Source organism: Capricornis sumatraensis, chromosome 8 (assembly GCF_032405125.1).
Source record: "Capricornis sumatraensis isolate serow.1 chromosome 8, serow.2, whole genome shotgun sequence".
In the NCBI taxonomy this organism is placed as follows: domain Eukaryota; kingdom Metazoa; phylum Chordata; class Mammalia; order Artiodactyla; family Bovidae; genus Capricornis; species Capricornis sumatraensis.
The window spans coordinates 48,889,624-48,905,864 of NC_091076.1; the positions used below are offsets into that span (position 1 = coordinate 48,889,624).

General features: G+C 38.7%; 1 protein-coding gene across 1 annotated transcript in view; it reads left to right on the forward strand.

Moving 5' to 3' along the window:
- The window catches only part of DEUP1 (deuterosome assembly protein 1), a 127,478-nt gene that overhangs the window by 47,003 nt on the left and 64,234 nt on the right, over window positions 1-16,241 (forward strand). The window contains exon 7 of the mRNA XM_068977397.1: window positions 10,052-10,197. Coding sequence (XP_068833498.1) covers window positions 10,052-10,197 — 146 coding nt within the window. The remainder of the gene's footprint in view (window positions 1-10,051; window positions 10,198-16,241) is intronic.

Sequence of the window (16,241 nt, forward strand, 5' to 3'; positions counted from 1 at the left end):
CTGCTCAGACTGAGGACTTCTCTTTGCCCCTTCTTGAGGTGTTTTTGGCTCTGGTCCGTAGGAATCTGTTTTCTACTCTGACCTATTTTGTTCTGTTTTCATTGGTTTGCCTGAAACATATTTCTTCCATAGCTCTAGTTATGAAGCTTGGTTCTACCTTTTAGTGAGATCCTGATTCTTTAAGAACATTAATTCCTTTTAATCTCCCCCAAAAGAGTTCTTTTTGGACTTATTACAGCCCAAGAACATTGTCTTTTATAGATGGAGATTCAGCTTTTGGTTCTTGGCTCACATGTGGAATAGTAATCTCTATTCTTACCCAGTATTCTAGGAAGAGGTTCTGTTCCCCTTTCATGGCAGCGTGACTGACTTTCTCTGTAATGCTTTCCTTCATCAACCCCACTTTTCTCCTTCTCAGAACTTCATCTTTTATACTTTTCCAAGAAGTACACTGAAGAATCTTGTTAAAGAAGGCTGCAAATGGAGGAAGAGTGTGCATTGAGAAGCATTAATAAATTAACATTCCCGGTCCAGATCACAACCCCTGCTCTCTCTGCATAAGCACCGTAAGCCTGTGCTGCTCACCCTGTCACACTTGGACTCCTGTGCACAAGTGAGAAAGTGCAGCCTGAGAGTGAACACATCACTGGGAGGTAGAGGACGTGAACCTCCTGATGGCCAAGGCCATGGTATCCATCCTTCAGCACGATTGTCATATTGATTGACCCTTCTAACCCATGACTCATCCCTCACCCAAGATCTTTACAGACTTGCAGGGTTGGAGTGGGGGGCTTACCTGTACTCCTGAGAAGGCTCTGTAGGTTGTCTGGGCTAAGGAAGGTCCATGTTAGCAGGAATAGAGACACAGATGTAGAGAACGAACTCCTGGACCCCGCAGGGGAAAGGGAGGGTGGGACAAACTGGGAGAGGAATGTTGCTGTATATACAGTACCACGTATAAGATAAACAGCTGGTGGGAAGCTGCTGTGTAGCTCAGGGAGCTCAGCTCGGTGCTGTGATGAGCTGGACGGATGGGATGGGGGTGGTTGGGAGAGAGGCTCAAGAGGGAGGGGCTCTATGTATACATATAGCTGATTCACGTTGTTATACAGCAGAAACTAACAGCATTATAAGGCAATTATATTCCAACAATAAAATTTTTAAAAAAATGAAAGTCCATGTCACCCACTTTGACTTTTCCTTATAAATATTTATTAATGTATTTAATTTATTAACATTCCTAAATATATACCAACAAAATAAAAACCCAACTACTCATAGAAGTCAATATAATTATAAAATATTTTGATTGATACTTATACTAAAGTTTATAAATGTAACTATCTTAATTGCCTAACTGTTCTGAAAGAAAAGTGTTAGTTGCTCAGTCGTGTTTGCCTCTTTGAAATCCCATAGACTGTAGCCTGGCAGGCTCCTCTGTCTATGGGATTCTCCAGGCAAGAATACTGGAGTGGGTTGCCATTCCCTTCTCCTGGGGATCTTCCTGACCCTGGGATCGAACCCAGGTCTCCTGCATTGCAGGAAGATTCTTAACCATCTCAGCCATGAGCCACCAGGGAAGCTGATGTTCCTTTAAATCAGTGATCCTCTACTGAGGTGATTTTGCTTTGCCAGTGATAATTAGCAATGCTTGAATACATTTTTGGTTATCACTACAGAGAAGAGGGGTGTTATTGGCATTTAGTGGGTAGAGGTCTGGGTTGCTGCTAAACATCTAAACAGTCTCACAATGCACAAGATAAACCCCACAACAAAGAATTATACAGACCAAATTGTAAATTTTGCTGGGCTGAGAAACCTTGCTTTAAATTTTAAAATGTTATTTTTCTCATAGACTTCACCAGTAATTCTCTAAGTGTATTTGTGATGTTTTCCAGAGTTAATGATAAATTTTACTGTGACTGGAATTTATTTATTTATAATCCACTAATTTCTATGAGAAAGTTTCCCAAAATTAGTTTTACAGGTTTTTGTTCATGTAAAAACTAATTTATTTATCCTTGGATCTAGGAGCATTAGTAAATTTAAACATCTCCATTTTATACTTTACAAGGGATTCACTTGTTTAAAAAAAACAATTCAAATTATTCTGGATTAAGTTTCACACATAAAAAAGTGTTATAGTTCTAATGAAAAGACTTTTGAGAAATAATTTGCTTCAAAACCTTCAAGATGTCTAAAAATTTTTTAACTAAACAGATGGGCCTTAAACTTGTTTTACAAAAATTATGTTTTACCAAATGGGAATAATTAGAGGTGAATGATCACTGTAACCAGTGCATGTTTTTAGAAACAAGTTTCTCATCTCTTTTTGCAAAACTGTCATATGTTAGTGCTCCACATCTTGCACATACATTTAAAAAGACAACCGTTTCAGCCTGAATTACTGTCACTTATTGTATATAAAATTCTCTTTTGTTAACAACACACTTTAATGCCAGCTGCATCTGAATTTTCACAGAATCACATCTTCTCACTTGTCTTTCTACAACCTTGAAATGTGTCAGCAGACACATCTATTCCATTACATATATTGATTTTCTGTGTTGCACTACACTCACATTTTGAAAGTGTGCAATATTTCCCTTTGGTAGTCAATGGCAGAAATATATTGTTCTGTATTTTTTCTAATATGTATGCCAAAAAATATGACCTGTTTTTGTTTGCTCGTTAATGTGTCATTAAGGTATTAGAGCCACACAGTCCTATAGAAATATAAGACACAAATGTAATTTAAACTTTACTAGTAACCATATTAAAAAACATCGTAAGAAATGGGTAAAATTAATATATAATAGTAATAAATTTTATTCAGCACAACACATATCCAAAGTGTTATCATTTCAACATACAATCAATGTCAAAAAATTTTTAATGAGATATTTTACATTTCTTTTAATAATTAGCCTTCAAAATCCAGTGTATATGTTACACTTGCAGCACATCTCAATTTGGATATTAAGTATCACTGGGAATACCTAATCTGTATTTAGACTTTATAAAATTCACAGTTAAAATTTTAGACTTGCATACACACACAAGTTGTCCCAAATAAACTTGACAGTGTTCCAATAACTGAATCAAGTACCAAATAATCATTTTCCTGAATATTTGCATCCACATTGGCAAATAACTGATTTGACTTTTTATACAAAAGCATGCAAATTTTAAAACTACATCTAAGTTAAATCCCCAATTCTTGTGTCAACCCTGTACTGTTGACTTTAAATTCAAAGGGATATTACGTAAGTCAAAAAAGCAACTCAATTTATCAATATCAGTAAAGCTTTTTTTCTTATACTCTATAGTAAATTTACATAAGGCTGTCAATTAAAAACTTTCATATATTCCTACATGTTAGAAAAACATGTCAAATCATTATTTATTGTAAGTTTCCGTTTTAACTTCTCTTATCTGTGTCGCTGGATCACAAATAAGCCTTTTATCCCTTAGTGATATCTCCAAATGTCATGCTTTTAGGTATTATTGTCTAATGACAGTACATAAATAGACTCCATTATTATCAGATTTTACAGAATTTTTGTCAGTTCTCACCCATGGTGATACTGCATTTTGCTGTTCTGGAGTTAGAACCCTCTTGTGACCCCTCTTCCCCAAGGAAGGCAGGCCCACTCCTGTACATGCAGTTTCATGTTCGATTGCTCCCTGGTGGCAAATTTGCAATGCAGGAAGCCCAGAGAATATCTTCTTAATTTGAGTAAAGTAATGCATGACATCCACATAAACTTTATTTCAGTTCAGTTCAGTTCAGTTGCTCAGTCGTGTCCGACTCTTTGTGACCCCATGAACCACAGCACACCAGGCCTCCCTGTCCATAACCAACTCCCGGAGTCCACCCAAACTCATATCCACTGAGTCAGTGTTACCATCCAACCATCTGATCCTCTGTCGTCCCCTTCTCCTCCTGTCCTCAATCTTTCCCAACATCAGGGTCTTTTCAAATGAGTCAGCTCTTCACATCAGGTGGCCAAAGTACTGGAGTTTCAGCTTCAACATCAGTCCTTCCAATGAACACCCAGGATTGATCTCCCTTAGGATGGACTGGTTGGATCTTCTTGCAGTCCAAGGGACTCTCAAGAGTCTTCTCCAGCACCACAGTTCAAAAGCATCAATTTTTCAGTGCTCAGCTTTCTTTATAGTCCAGCACTCTTGTCCATACATGACCACTGGAAAAACCATAGCCTTGACTAGACGGACCTTTGTTGGCAAAGTAATGTCTCTGCTTTTGAATATGCTGTCTAGGTTGGTAATAACTTTCCTTCCAAGGAGTAAGCGTCTTTTAATTTCATGGCTGCAATCACCATCTGCAGTGATTTTGGAGCCCCCCAAAATAAAGTCAGCCACTGTTTCCACTGTTTCCCTATCTATTTGTCATGAAGTGATGGGACCAGATGCCATGATCTTCGTTATCTGAATGTTGAGCTTTAAGCCAACTTTTTCACTCTCTTCTTTCACTTTCATCAAGAGGCTCTTTAGTTCTTCCTCACTTTCTGCCATAAGGGTGGTGTCATCTGCATATCTGAGGTTATTGATATTTCTTCCAGCAATCTTGATTCCAGCTTGTGCTTCTTCCAGCCCAGCGTTTCTCATGATGTACTCTGCATATAAGTTAAATAAGCTAAGCAGGGTGACAATATACAGCCTTGACAAACTCTTTTTCCTATTTGGAACCAGTCTGTTGTTCCATGTCCAGTTCTAACTGTTGCTTCCTGACCTGCATACAGGTTTCTCAAGAGGCAGGTCAGATGGTCTGGTATTCCCATCTCTTTCAGAATTTTCCACAGTTTATTGTGATCCACACAGTCAAGGCTTTGGCATAGTGAATAATGCAGAAATAGATGCTTTTCTGGAACTCTCTTGCTTTTTTGATGATCCAGCAGATATTGGCAATTTGATCTCTGGTTCCTCTGCCTTTTCTCAAACCAGCTGGAACATCAGGAAGTTCATGGTTAAATAACCATGGCTGAGGTCTGACTTGGAGAATTTTGAGCATTACTTTACTAGCATGTGAGATGAGTACAATTGTGCGGTAGTTTGAGCATTCTTTGGTGTTGCCTTTCTTTGGGATTGGAATGAAAACTGACCTTTTCCAGTCCTGTGGCCACTGCTGAGTTTTCCAAATTTGCTGGCATATTGAGTACAGCACTTTCACAGCATCATCTTTCAGGATTTGAAATAGCTCAACTGAAATTCCATCACCTCCACTAGTTTTGTTCGTAGTGATGCTTCCTAAGGCCTAAAGTTTATTTGTCTATTTGTTAATCTCTTATTTCATATTTCTTTTGTTTATTTTGGAATTGCATCTCATCTGAAAAATCTGCACTGTTTGAGACAGGAAGTTTATTAAATCATCTATTTGAATATATTTTCCTACTTATTTCCAAATCAGCTAGGAATATCTGGGGCTAGGAATATCTCTAGGTCTCCTGGAAAACAATATATTATATTTAAGACTTTGGTTTTAAAAAAATATTTGTATGGGACCTCATATGTCCTATACTGTATAGACAATTATAATTCTAAGCTGTGAAATTTTTAATAAGAATAAGAAGACATATATCCACATGAAAGCTTATACATGAATTTCATAACAGCATTATTCATAATAGTAAAAAGATGAAATATCCAAATGTCTATCAGCTTATGAACAAACAAAATGGTATATCTATACAGTTAAGAATTATTAGCCAATAAAAGGAATGAAGTACTTTACATGCTACAACATGGATTAACCTTGAAAGCATTATATCAAGAGAAAGAAACCAGTCATGAAAAGGCTGCATATTGTATGATTCTATTTGTCTAAATTGTGCAGAATAGGTAATTCCATAGAGACAAAACATACATTAGTGGTTTCTGGGGGTGAGAAGGAAGGGAAAATGAGGCGTGGTTGCTAATGCGTTTGTGATGAAGATAATCTGGAATTAAGTTGTGATGATACTTGAACAACTTTGTGAATGTGCTCAAATCCACTGAACTATACACTTTAAGTGGGTGAATATTATGATATATGGATTATATTTGAATGAATCTGTTATTGATGTATAAAGAATTATTAAAAATGACCTTTTGAAGATATCAATAATGTTTTTTATGGTCTTTATTCAGTTCAGTTCTGTTGCTCAGTCGTTTCCGACTTTTTGCGACTGCATGAACCACAGCACGCCAGGCCTCCCTGTCCATCGCCGCCTCCCTGTCCATCACCAACTCCCGGGGTCCACTCAGACCCATGTCCATTGAGTCGGTGATGCCATCCAACCATCTCATCCTCTGTCGTCCCCTTCTCCTCCTACCCTCAATCTTTCCCAGCATCAGGGTCTTTTCAAATGAGTCAGTTCTTAACACCAGGGGGCCAAAGTATTGGAGTTTAAGCTTCAGCATCAGTCCTTCCAATGAACACCCAAGACTGATCTCCTTTAGGATGGACTGGTTGGATCTCCTTGCAGTCCAAGGGACTCTCAAGAGTCTTCTCCAACACCACAGTTCAAAAGCATCAATTCTTCAGTGTTCAGCTTTCTTTATAGTCCAGCTCTCACATCCATACATGACCACTGGAAAAACCATAGCCTTGACTAGACGGACCTTTGTTGACAAACTAATGTCTCTGCTTTTTCAATATGCTGTCTAGATTAGTCCTAACTTTCCTTCAAAGGAGTAAGCGTCTTTATTAGCAGTGCCCAAAAAGCAGCCCTGCCCCCATCTTTACCAATAAGCTACGGGTCTGTTTTACTTATTTTTCATGAAACAATTATTTTTGAGTCTTAAATGTTCTAACTGGACTAGTAGACAAAAGATTTGGATTTTTCCATTGCAGAATCGGCCACTTATGAGCTATGTAACTTTGGGCCAAGCCTGGACATCAATTTGCTCATCTGTAAAAATGGAAATTTTTACAATTGTTGACCATCACTAGATGGTCAACACCAAAATCAGATTGATTATATTCTTTGCAGCCAAAGATGGAGAAGCAAAAACAAGACCAGAGCTGACTGTGGCTCAGATCATGAAATCCTTATTGCCAAATTCAGACTTAAATTGAAGAAAGTAGGGAAACCCACTAGACCCTTCAGGTATGACCTAAATCAAATCCCTTATGATTATACAGTGGAAGTGAAAAATAGATTTATCATATCATATCTAGATATGATAGAGTGCCTGATGGACTATGGACGGAGGTTCGTGACACTGTACAGGAGACAGGGATCAAGACCATCCCCACGGAAAAGAAATGCAGAAAAGCAAAATGGCTGTGTGGGGAAGGCTTACAAATAGCTGTGAAAAGAAGAGAAGTGAAAAGCAAAGGAGAAAAGGAAAGATATAAGCATCTGAATGCAGAGTTCCAAAGAACAGCAAGGAGAGATAAGAAAGCCTTCCTCAGCAATCAATGCAAAGAAATGAGGAAAACAACAGAATGGGAAAGACTAGAGGTCTCTTCAAGAAAATTAGAGATGACAAGGAAACATTTCATGCAAAGATGGGCTCGATAAAGGACAGAAATGGTATGGACCTGATAGAAGCAGAAGATATTAAGAAGAGATGGCGAGAATACACAGAAAAACTGTATAAAAAAGATCTTCACGACCCAGATAATCATGATGGTATGATCACTCACCTGGAGCCAGACATCCTGGAATGTGAAGTCAAATGGCATTAGAAAGCATCACTACGAATAGAGCTAGTGGAGGTGATGGAATTCCAGTAGAGCTATTTCAAATCCTGAAAGATAATGCTGTGAAAGTGCTGTACTCAATATGCCAGCAAATTTGGAAAACTCAGCAGTGGCCACAGGACTGGAAAAGGTCAGTTTTCATTCCAATCCCAAAGAAAGGCAATACGAAAAAAATGCTCAAACTACCACACAATTGTACTCATCTCACACGCTAGTGACATAATGCTCAAAATTCTCCAAGCCAGGCTTCAGCAGTATGTGAACCGTGAACTTCCAGATGTTCAAGCTGGTTTAAGAAAAAGCAGAGGAACCAGAAATCAAATTGCCAACATTCTCTGGATCATCGAAAAAGCAAGAGAGTTCCAGAAAAACATCTATTTCTGCATTATTGACTATGCCAAAGCCTTTGACTGTGTGGATCACAATAAACTGTGGAAAATTCTGAAAGAGATGGGAATACCAGACCACCTGACCTGGCCCTTGAGAAACCTATATGCAAGTCAGGAGGCAACAATTAGAACTGGACATGGAACTACAGACTGGTTCCAAACAGGAAAAGGAGTACGTCAAGGCTGTATATTGTCACCCTGCTTATTTAACTTCTATGCAGAGTACATCATGAGAAACGCTGGGCTGGAAGAATCACAAGCTGGAATCAAGATTGCTGGGAGAAATATCAATAACCTCAGAGATGCAGATGACACCACCCTTATGGCAGAAAGTGAAGAGGAACTAAAGAGTCTCTTGATGAAAGTGAAAGAGGAGAGTGAAAAAGTTGGCTTAAAACTCAACATTCAGAAAACGAAGATCATAGCATCCAGTCCCATCACTTCATAGGAAATAGATGGGAAACAGTAGAAACAGTGTCAGACTTTATTTTTGGGGGCTCTAAAATCACTGCAGATGGTGACTGCAGCCATGAAATTAAAAGACGCTTACTCCTTGAAAGAAAAGTTATGACCAACCTAGGTAGCATATTGAAAAGCAGAGACATTACTTTGCCGACTAAGGTCCATTTAGTCAAGGCTATGGTTTTTCCAATGGTCATGTATGAATGTGAGAGTTGGACTGTGAAGAAAGCTGAGTGCCGAAGAATTGATGCTTTTGAACTGTGGTGTTGGAGAAGACTCTTGAGAGTCCCCTAGACTGCAAGGAGATCCAACCAGTCCATTCTAAAGGAAATCAGTCCTGAGTGTTCTTTGGAAGGAATGATGCTAAAGCTGAAACTCCAATACTTTGGCTACCTCATGTGAAGAGTTGACTCATTGGAAAAGACTCTGAAGCTAGGAGGGATTGGGGGCAGGAGGAGAAGGGGACGACCGAGGATGAGATGGCTGGATGGCATCACTGACTCGATGGACATGAGTTTGAGTAAACTCCAGGAGTTGATGATGGACAGGGAGGCCTGGCGTTCTGTGATTCATGGGGTCGCAAAGAGTCCGACACGACTGAACCACTGAACTGAACAGAAAAATGGCAATGGTTTTGATGACTGATTCACTGCAGACCATCTCGAACCTTCCTCACTCTCAGAAGTTCCCTTCCCAAACCCACTTCCACCTCTCATTCCACTGGCATTGCCTTTGTCTTTCACAAGGGAAATACAAACCAACAGATAGCCCCTCTCCTAACCCCCCCTTCCCAAGGCGTTGTCTCCTTTCCATCTTCCTTCCTTCTTTCCTGTTGAAAGGGCAGCGGGACTCTTTTCCTTTAGGCAGTTCTTTCACTTGTGCTTTGGGACCCACCTCACCCACCTTCTCACCCACCATGACACCATCAGTATTAACCCTTCTCTGTCCCAGCTGGATCCTTCCCAACAGCTTCTAAAGTTGCTCAAGCCTCTGCTATTATCCAAATAAAACACGGGGCTCACAGGATTGCTGGTGTTTCTAGTTACCAGCTAAAGTTGGGCTACTGTTGGGCAATAATGGAACCATAGACCACAGTTTATAATTCACATTGTTGGCCAGGTTTGAAATTAGGTTTTTCTTGGCCATTCACAACTATTTGCATTAATCCAAATTTTATGCATTGGTACTCATGCTTTTATGTTTCCTTCTTACATATAGTATGGACATATGTGGATGATTCTTTATCACTAGACTATGAGCTCATGAGGACAGATCCTGTGTCTGTATCCTCAGCGCTGAGCAGAATTAAGAGCTCAGTAAATATTTGTTGAATAAATGAATGAAATTCTGTAAGACTGAGCCAGCAAAGGACTAGGTATCAGGTCACTTGAAATTAGGATGCTTCATAGATATTAAATATTTTAAAATGTATTGCATACATCATGATATCCAAATGTGAGCATTGAAAATTTTTGATGTTTTTATTTAGGCCATGGAAGCAGGACTCTCAGAAGTGAAAAGTGAGTTACAGTCACGTGATGATCTCTTGAGAATTATAGAAATGGAACGATTGCAGTTGCACAGAGAACTGTTAAAACTAGGAGAGTCCCAAAGTACTCAAGAAAACAAGAAAAGGTATATTGTTATATTCAGCAACCTGAGAAGAACTGTTCAAAACATTATGCTTAAATATTTTGAGAGTTTTATGTTTGAAATTGGAATTAAAAGTCTGTTTTGTGTTATTATGCTATTAATTATTAGGTAATATTAGATATTAAAAATAAAAGTAGTGATTATTTTATCTTCAAAATCAATGTTTTTACTTACCTGGAATATTATAGCATGTTCTGATATTATGGATACTTATGAAGTCAAAGACTTTCTTAGAACTTTTATTCTTCAGAATATTGTATGAATAATAGTATAGAGCTAATATTTAATTACCAGTGTTTATAAATAAGATTTACTACATGTTTTTCAAATGTTTTTATGTTGATGGCCTTAAGCTTCAACTTTTCACTTATAAATGTTTTATTTATTTTGGCCTCCAAACTCATCACCTTGTCAGTTCCATTAAGAGTTTTGTTAGAGCAGATGTTTTTTCCTCTTTTAAAGTCAGGAATTATGTACCATATAACCACAAAGGAAATGGCACTGCTGAGGATTATTAAATGTTTATGTTTGTGAATAAGACTGTTCTAACTATTCCCTGCTCTTCCAATTCTCAGTAGACCTTGAGTCCTTCTCACATCTGAAGGCTAATGCCAGATCAGTGATAGGACTTCAGAAACTGAATAGCCAAACGATGATAGATATTTAGTGAAAGATGATTACATTGTTTTAAAGTGTTAGTTGCTCAGTCATGTTCAACTCCTTGTGACCCCATAGACTGTAGCCCACCAGGCTGCTCTGACTATGGGATTCTCCAGGTGAGAGTACTGAAGTGGATTGCCATGCCCTCCTCCAGGGGATCTCCCTGACCCAGGGATCGAACTGGGGTCTCGCACATTGCAGGCAGGTTCTTTATTATCTGAGCCACCAAGGGAAGCATTATTTTTTCAAAGCTGTAGGGCCTGCTAGCTTTCCTTTGAGGTTTCAAATGGCAAATTAATATTCCCCAAAGTAACCTCTTGTCCATCTAACCAATAGTGGTAGAATGCATATTAGCCAGTATGAGCTTTAGAGTGGTCAGATACACAAGCTATATGTCATCACCACTGATCATTAATAAATCCACTGGAAATATATTATGTGCAAGACACTGTTCCAGTGTGGTGAGTTGGTGAAAAATGTCTTCACATATGGAATGTATATGCCTAAAGACATAAGAAATTTCCTAGAAGAGCAAACCATTCAGCCCAGGTCTAGCTTTGGTTTATGAAGAGCATTGTAGGTATTTTCTCTGGAGCTCTATCTCACACAGTCAATTTTTAATTCCAGACATGGCCAACATTCCTTGAATATATGATTTAATCTAAAATCTTGCAGTTATTTGCATATTTGGCCAATACTTATGCCTGCTTACCATTTTCTATTTAAGCTGGTATATATTTTGGTCTCCAAACTACATCTTTCTCATTTGGAGATAGTCTTCAGTTCTAGTATTCTGAGATTCGATGAAAAATAGGTATTTACCTTTTAACAGCTTAATAGTCTTCTCAGCCTTCATCTTTCCCATTGAAAATTTCTAATCCTTTTAGTTTGTTTTCATTTGAACATGATTCTGTCCTCTTTTTTTTTTTTTTTTAATTCTGTTTCTTTTTTACAGTTGTATTAGGGTGAAGCAGCCAAGGCTACAGAGTGTAAATACACAATAGTTTTATAACAGTAGCATTGTAATGTTTTTATTTATTTTCAAAACTTTTCTCATTAATGCCAAGATTTTGTTAGCTTTTTCTTTTCTTTACTTGTAGAAGCATCTTGAGCTGAGATGTTCTGAGAATTATTAAAAATAATTCCTACCTTCCCTTCTTATATGATAAATGACAGTTCCTTTATGTCTTTATGTTAACATGATTATTATTTTCTTCTTGAGCTTGTCCACATTGAAGCTTGATGTTTGTTCCACTCACTCACTGAAATTTAAGATCATTATGAGGTTTCTACCATTCAGTTCAGCATTCCACTCCCTGAATTGCTTAGAAAGAATTAAAAATAGGAAATTTCATTTTTCACCATTTTAAAATCATAGTAAAGAAGACAAATTTAAGATTGATCCTAAAATAATGTTTTAGGAGAAGATTGGATAAAATGCTCACAATATATTACTGAGGGGAAACAAAATGGGTCTGAAAAGTAGTGTGTACAGTACATGCTAATGGTATGGGAAACATGTGTTTATACACATATGCATAGACAAAAAAGACAGTATACACAAAAATGCTAACAGTGGTTTTTCCTAGATGACCACTTATAGCAGTATATATACTCTGATAAACTCTGTTTTCTACAGAGTTAACATGTATGTTTGATAACCAAAAAAAAAGTAGTCTAGTCCAGACACATGCACTTCAAGGATATCACTATTAATTTATACCTCTAATTTTTTAAACTTTTTATTTTATATTGGAGTATAGCCAGCTAACAATATTGTGATAGTTTCAGGTGGACAGGAACGGGACTCAGCCATACATAAACATGTATCTATATACATTCTGCTATATTAAAATGGATAGCCAACAAGATTCTACTGTATAGGACAGGAACTCTGCCTGAATGGGAGGAGAGTATGGGGGAGAATGGATACATGTATAATTTATACATTTTAAAAGAGCCCTTTATTTTCCATCTTTTCATTAGTTATTTCTCTCGTCTCTCAGATTTTGCTTTGTTTGTATGTGTGGCTTAAGTTTCTGATTTGTGGAACTATTTTAAAAGCTCTTTGGAAATCTAAAATCATGCTCAGTTACAGGTAGGTACATTCCTCAAAACCCCAGACACTATCAGGTTAGCCCAGCAATAGTGCAAAGCATGCTATGTTTCTTGCATGGTTATCTTTATTTTAAAAAAGTTTTTTTTTATTAATTTATTTATTTTAATTGGAGGCTTATTACCTTACAATATAGTAGTGGCTTTTGCCAAACATTGACATGAATCAGCCACAGGTGTACATGTGTTCCCCATCCAGAACCCCCCTCGCACCTCCCTCCCCATTCTATCCCTCAGGGTCATCCCAGTGCACCAGCCCTGAGCGCCCTGTCTCATGCATCGAACCTGGACCAGTGATCCGCTTCACACATGATAATATACACATTTCAGCACTACCCTCTCAAATCATCCCACCCTCACCTTCTCCCAGAGTCCAAAAGACTGTTCTTTACATCTGTGTCTCTTTTGCTGTCTCACATATAGGGTCATTGTTACCATCTTTCTAAATTCCATATATATGTGTTAGTATACCACATCGGTGTTTTTCTCTCTGACTTATTTCACTCTGTATAATAAGCTCCAGTTTCATCCACCTCATTAGAACTGATCCAAATGCATTCTTTTTAATGGCTGAGTAATATTACATTGTGCATATGTACCGCAACTTTCTTATCCATTCATCTGTCAATGGCTATCTAGGTTGCTTCGAGTCCTGGCTATTGTAAACAGTGTTGCAATGAACATTGGGGTACAGGTGTCTCTTTCAATTCTGGTTTCCTCGGTGTGTATGCCCAGCAGTGGGATTGCTGGATCATCAGTCAGTTCAGTTCAGTCACTCAGTCGTATACAACTCTTTGCGACTACATAAATCGCAGCACCCCAGGCCTCCCTGTCCATCACCATCTCCCGGAGTTCACTCAGACTCACATCCATCAAGTCAGTGATGCCATCCAGCCATCTCATCCTCTGTCATCCCCATCTCCTCCTGCCCCCAATCCCTCCCAGCATAAGAGTCTTTTCCAATGAGTCAACTCTTCGCATCAGGTGGCCAAAGTACTGGAGTTTCAGCTTTAGCATCATTCCTTCCAAAGAGTACCCAGGGCTGATCTCCTTCAGAATGGACTGGTTGGATCTCCTCGCAGTCCAAGGGACTCTCAAGAGTCTTCTCCAACACCACAGTTCAAAAGCATCAATTCTTTGGCGCTCAGCTTTCTTCACAGTGCAACTCTCACATTCATACATGACCAATGGAAAAACCATAGCCTTGACTAAATGGACCTTAGTCGGCAAAGTAATGTCTCTGCTTTTCAATATGCTATCTAGGTTGGTCATAACTTTCCTTCCAAGGAGTAAGCATCTTTTAATTTCATGGCTGCAGTCACCATCTGCAGTGATTTTGGAGCCCCAAAAAATAGTCTAACACTGTTTCCACTGTTTCCCCATCTATTTCCCATGAAGTGATGGGACTGGATGCTATGATCTTCGTTTTCTGAATGTTGAGCTTTAAGCCAACTTTTTCACTCTCCTCTTTCATTTTCATCAAGAGGCTTTTTAGTTCCTCTTCACTTTCTGCCATAAGGGTGGTGTCATCTGCATATCTGAGGTTATCATATTTCTCCCGGCAATCTTGATTTCAGCTTGTGTTTCTTCCAGCACAACGTTTCTCATGATGTACTCTGCATATAAGTTAAATAAGCTGGGTGACAATATACAGCCTTGATGTACTCCTTTTCCTGTTTGGAACCAGTCTGTAGTTCCATGTCCAGTTCTAACTGTTGCTTCCTGACCTGCATACAGGTTTCTCAAGAGGCAGGTCAGGTGGTCTGGTATTCCCATCTCTTTCAGAATTTTCCACAGTTTATTGTGATCCGCACAGTCAAAGGCTTCGGCATAGTCACTAAAGCAGAAATAGATGTTTTTCTGGAACTCTCTTGCTTTTTTTGATGATCCAGCGAATGTTGGCAGTTTGATCTCTGGTTCCTCTGCCTTTTCTTAAACCAGCTTGAACATCTGGAAATGTACTGCTGAAGCCTGGCTTGGAGAATTTTGAGCATTACGTCACTAGCGTGTGAGATGAGTACAATTGTGCAGTGGTTTGAGCATTCTTTGGCATTGCCTTTCTTTGGGATTGGAATGAAAACTGACCTTTTACAGTCCTATGGCCCCTGCTGAGTTTTGTAAATTTGCTGGCATATTGAGTGCAGCGCTTTCACAGCATCATCTTTCAGGATTTGAAACAGTGCAACTGGAATTCCATCACCTCCACTAGCTCTGTTCGTAGTGATGCTTTCTAAGGCCATTTGACTTCACATTCCAGGATGTCTCGCTCTAGGTGAGTGATCATACCATCGTGATTATCTTGGTCATGCAGATCTGTTTTGTACAGTTCTCCTGTGTATTCTTGCCACCTCTTCTTAATATCTTCTGCTTCTGTTAGGTCCATACCATTTCTGTCCTTTATCGAGCCCATCTTTGTATGAAGTGTTTCCTTGTTACCTCTAATTTTCTTGAAGAGATCTCTAGTCTTTCCCACTCTGTTGTTTTCCTCTATTTCCTTTCAGCAATCCAAGTCTATTCCCCAACCAGTAAAGCTGAAGAAGCTGAAGCTGAACGGTTCTATGAAGACCTACAAGACCTTTGAGAACTAACACCCCCAAAAGATGTCCTTTTCATTATAGCAGACTGGAATGCAAAAGTAGGAAGTCGAGAAACACGTGGAGTAACAGGCAAATTTGGCCTTGGAATACAGAATGAAGCAGGGCAAAGGCTAATAGAGTTTGGCCAAGAGAACTGCATTGGTCATAGCAAACACCCTCTTCCAACAACACAAGAGAAGACTCTACACATGGACATCACCAGATGGTACACCGAAATCAGATTGATTATATTCTTTGCAGCAGAAGATGGAGAAGCTCTATACAGTCAACAAAAACAAGACCCGGAGCTGACTGTGGCTCAGATCATGAACTCCTTATTGCCAAATTCAGACTGAAATTGAACAAAGTAGGGAAAACCACTAGACCATTCAGGTATGACCTAAATCAAATCCCTTATGATTATACAGTGGAAGTGAGAAATAGATTTAAGGGACTAGATATGATAGAGTGCCTGATGAACTATGGACAGAGGTTCGTGACATTGTACAGGAGACAGGGATCAAGACCATCCCCATGGAAAAGAAATATAAAAATGGCTGTCTGGGGAGGCCTTACAAATAGCTGTGAAAAGAAGAGAAGCAAAAAGCAAGGAAAAAAAGGAAAGATATAAGCATCTGAATGCAGAGTTCCAAAGAAGAGCAAGAAGAGATAAGA